We start from the raw sequence: 1,932 nt of genomic DNA, 5'->3' as shown, positions 1-1,932 counted from the left end.
TTTCGGCAGCACGGACAGTGCGACGTCTCACTCAGCCATTGACGAATGCAGTCGTCATGGAAATCGTGGCCGCATCCGAGAGTGGTGGACTGACCGCAAAGAGGCTCGAGGCAAATGATGCATTCGGGTTCGTCCGCAGCTGTCGATGCCGGCTGTGACGGGCCTGGCAGCGAAGCGCTGGCCAAGCGCTTGCCCCAGGCCAGCATCGGACCGAGTCCTTGTGCAACGTGCGTCCTTGCTCCGCGCTCAGTTTGATTGTGTTACATTGTGAAATTCTTTTCTGATAAAATTATTTTCTGCTTCACGAAATCCCTGGCTTATGGGTGGGGACGTGTGAGGAGGGTGGTGGTAGTGTGTCGGAGGTAGAAGCGATGAATGAATGACCGATGTGGGACCAATCACGCATGAAGTCTGATACGACTCCGCGGAGCACACCCCGCCCGTGTCACAACCACGCGCCCCTCAGGAGCTTAAGGTAGAGCTGAGCGTCCAAGACGCCTCGGTGCCACCCACCGGCGTGAGACCATCCGGATCTATCTGCCGCGCCCTCCGTACGCAGCAGTCCCCGCGATGGCCCACGGTCCTCCGTCGCCTGGTTGAACCCCCTGCCTCCCGGTTGACCCCCCGGTCCCCGTACACGACCATGAAATAAACTCAAAGTCCACCACAGCCACCAGCCTCCACCTCCACCCGCGAGCCGCCACCGCTGCCGCCCGCGACGCCGCCCGCCGCGTCAGATAGCCGCGACGCGCGCATCGAGTCGCGTCGGAGAGCCGCGCCGCACCAGCAGCAGCATCTGCACCACCAGCAGCAGCAGCAGCACCACCACCACCACCCGAGATAGAAGCGCACCTGCCCGACGCCTCTCTCTCTCTCTCTCTCTCTCTCTTACAGATCACAGATCACCCACTTAAAAAAAAACGCAGAGGCCAAAAAACCCACCCGCCGGGTCCGCCGCCGCGGCAATCCATCTCCGCTACCACACGACGAGCTCCGCCAAGCCGTAGAGTTTCCGATGGATAAAAAGTACCAAACGCTCGACAACACCATCTACGTCCAGACTCTCGCCAAGCGCATCTCGTACTCACGTGCTTACACGGCGTTTTACGTCTCGGTCATTCTCGCCGCGCTCGTGGAGGCTCGCAAGGGCGCGCGCAGTGCGGCCCAGGACGCTGCATGCCAGCAGCATCCGCTCCCGCGTCCGCAGGTGGTTTGGATCCTGCTCCTCGGCCTCTCAGACAGCAGCAGCACAGGTCGCCGGCTCCCCGTGTCTCCGCTCTTCACCGTCGTCGAGACCTACGTCACCGTGGGACTGCTCGCTGAGCTGGTGGTGCGCGGCGCCATGCAGCAGCGCGCTTTCTTCGCGCATCGCTCGAATTGGGCCGACATGGCCGTCGCGGGCATCTCGCTGCTCACCTCGGCGCTGCTGCTGCTCGGCCTCGAGACGCCGGCAGAGATGGTGCTGGCGGAGGCCTTGGTGTTTGGCCGCGTCGCCTTCCGCCTCATGCGGCTAGTCTCCATCTCGCAGGCACACCCAAGACGCCCCCATCGCCTCCACACAGCTCGCACCGAGGCCTCCCCTCCGCTGCATGCCGGTGCAGGCCTTCCGACAGCAGCAGGCAGCGGCGGGGCACAAGCTCGACCTCTCGGTGCACAACGGCGGCGACATCTACGGCGGAGGAGGGGACTTTTGCGCGGCGGACTACGGCATCAGTGCGGAGGAGGAGTGGTGGGCTGGCATCGGCGCGGGCGGCGGAGGCTACGCGCGCTGCGGCCGCGGCGGCGAACACAGTGGAGAGGGAGGAGGCTTGAACCTCGATGTCGTGTGAGACAGTACGCATGTGCCTGTTTCATGTGCATGCAACTACCGGAGAGCGGGAAGAGGTTGCGTTCGGCAGCAGCCTCCTCCCCTTTTCATTGCGCACACAGGGT

At 63.6% G+C, this 1,932-nt stretch overlaps 1 protein-coding gene across 1 annotated transcript; it reads left to right on the top strand.

Annotated features, from left to right (window-relative positions):
• Positions 1-1,015: 1,015 nt before the first annotated feature.
• Positions 1,016-1,829, top strand: EMIHUDRAFT_255537 (hypothetical protein; the record flags this gene model as incomplete). Its single annotated transcript, XM_005772533.1, has 2 exons — positions 1,016-1,513; positions 1,602-1,829. 2 exons carry the CDS (start codon positions 1,016-1,018, stop codon positions 1,827-1,829), a joined length of 726 nt encoding a protein of 241 aa, XP_005772590.1.
• Between the last annotated feature and the right edge of the window lie 103 nt (positions 1,830-1,932).

Source organism: Emiliania huxleyi (assembly GCF_000372725.1).
Source record: "Emiliania huxleyi CCMP1516 unplaced genomic scaffold EMIHUscaffold_3573, whole genome shotgun sequence".
Classification (NCBI taxonomy): Eukaryota; Haptophyta; order Isochrysidales; family Noelaerhabdaceae; genus Emiliania; species Emiliania huxleyi.
Note: the sequence above shows the minus strand (reverse complement) of the source record. Positions and strands in the feature narration are given on the sequence as shown.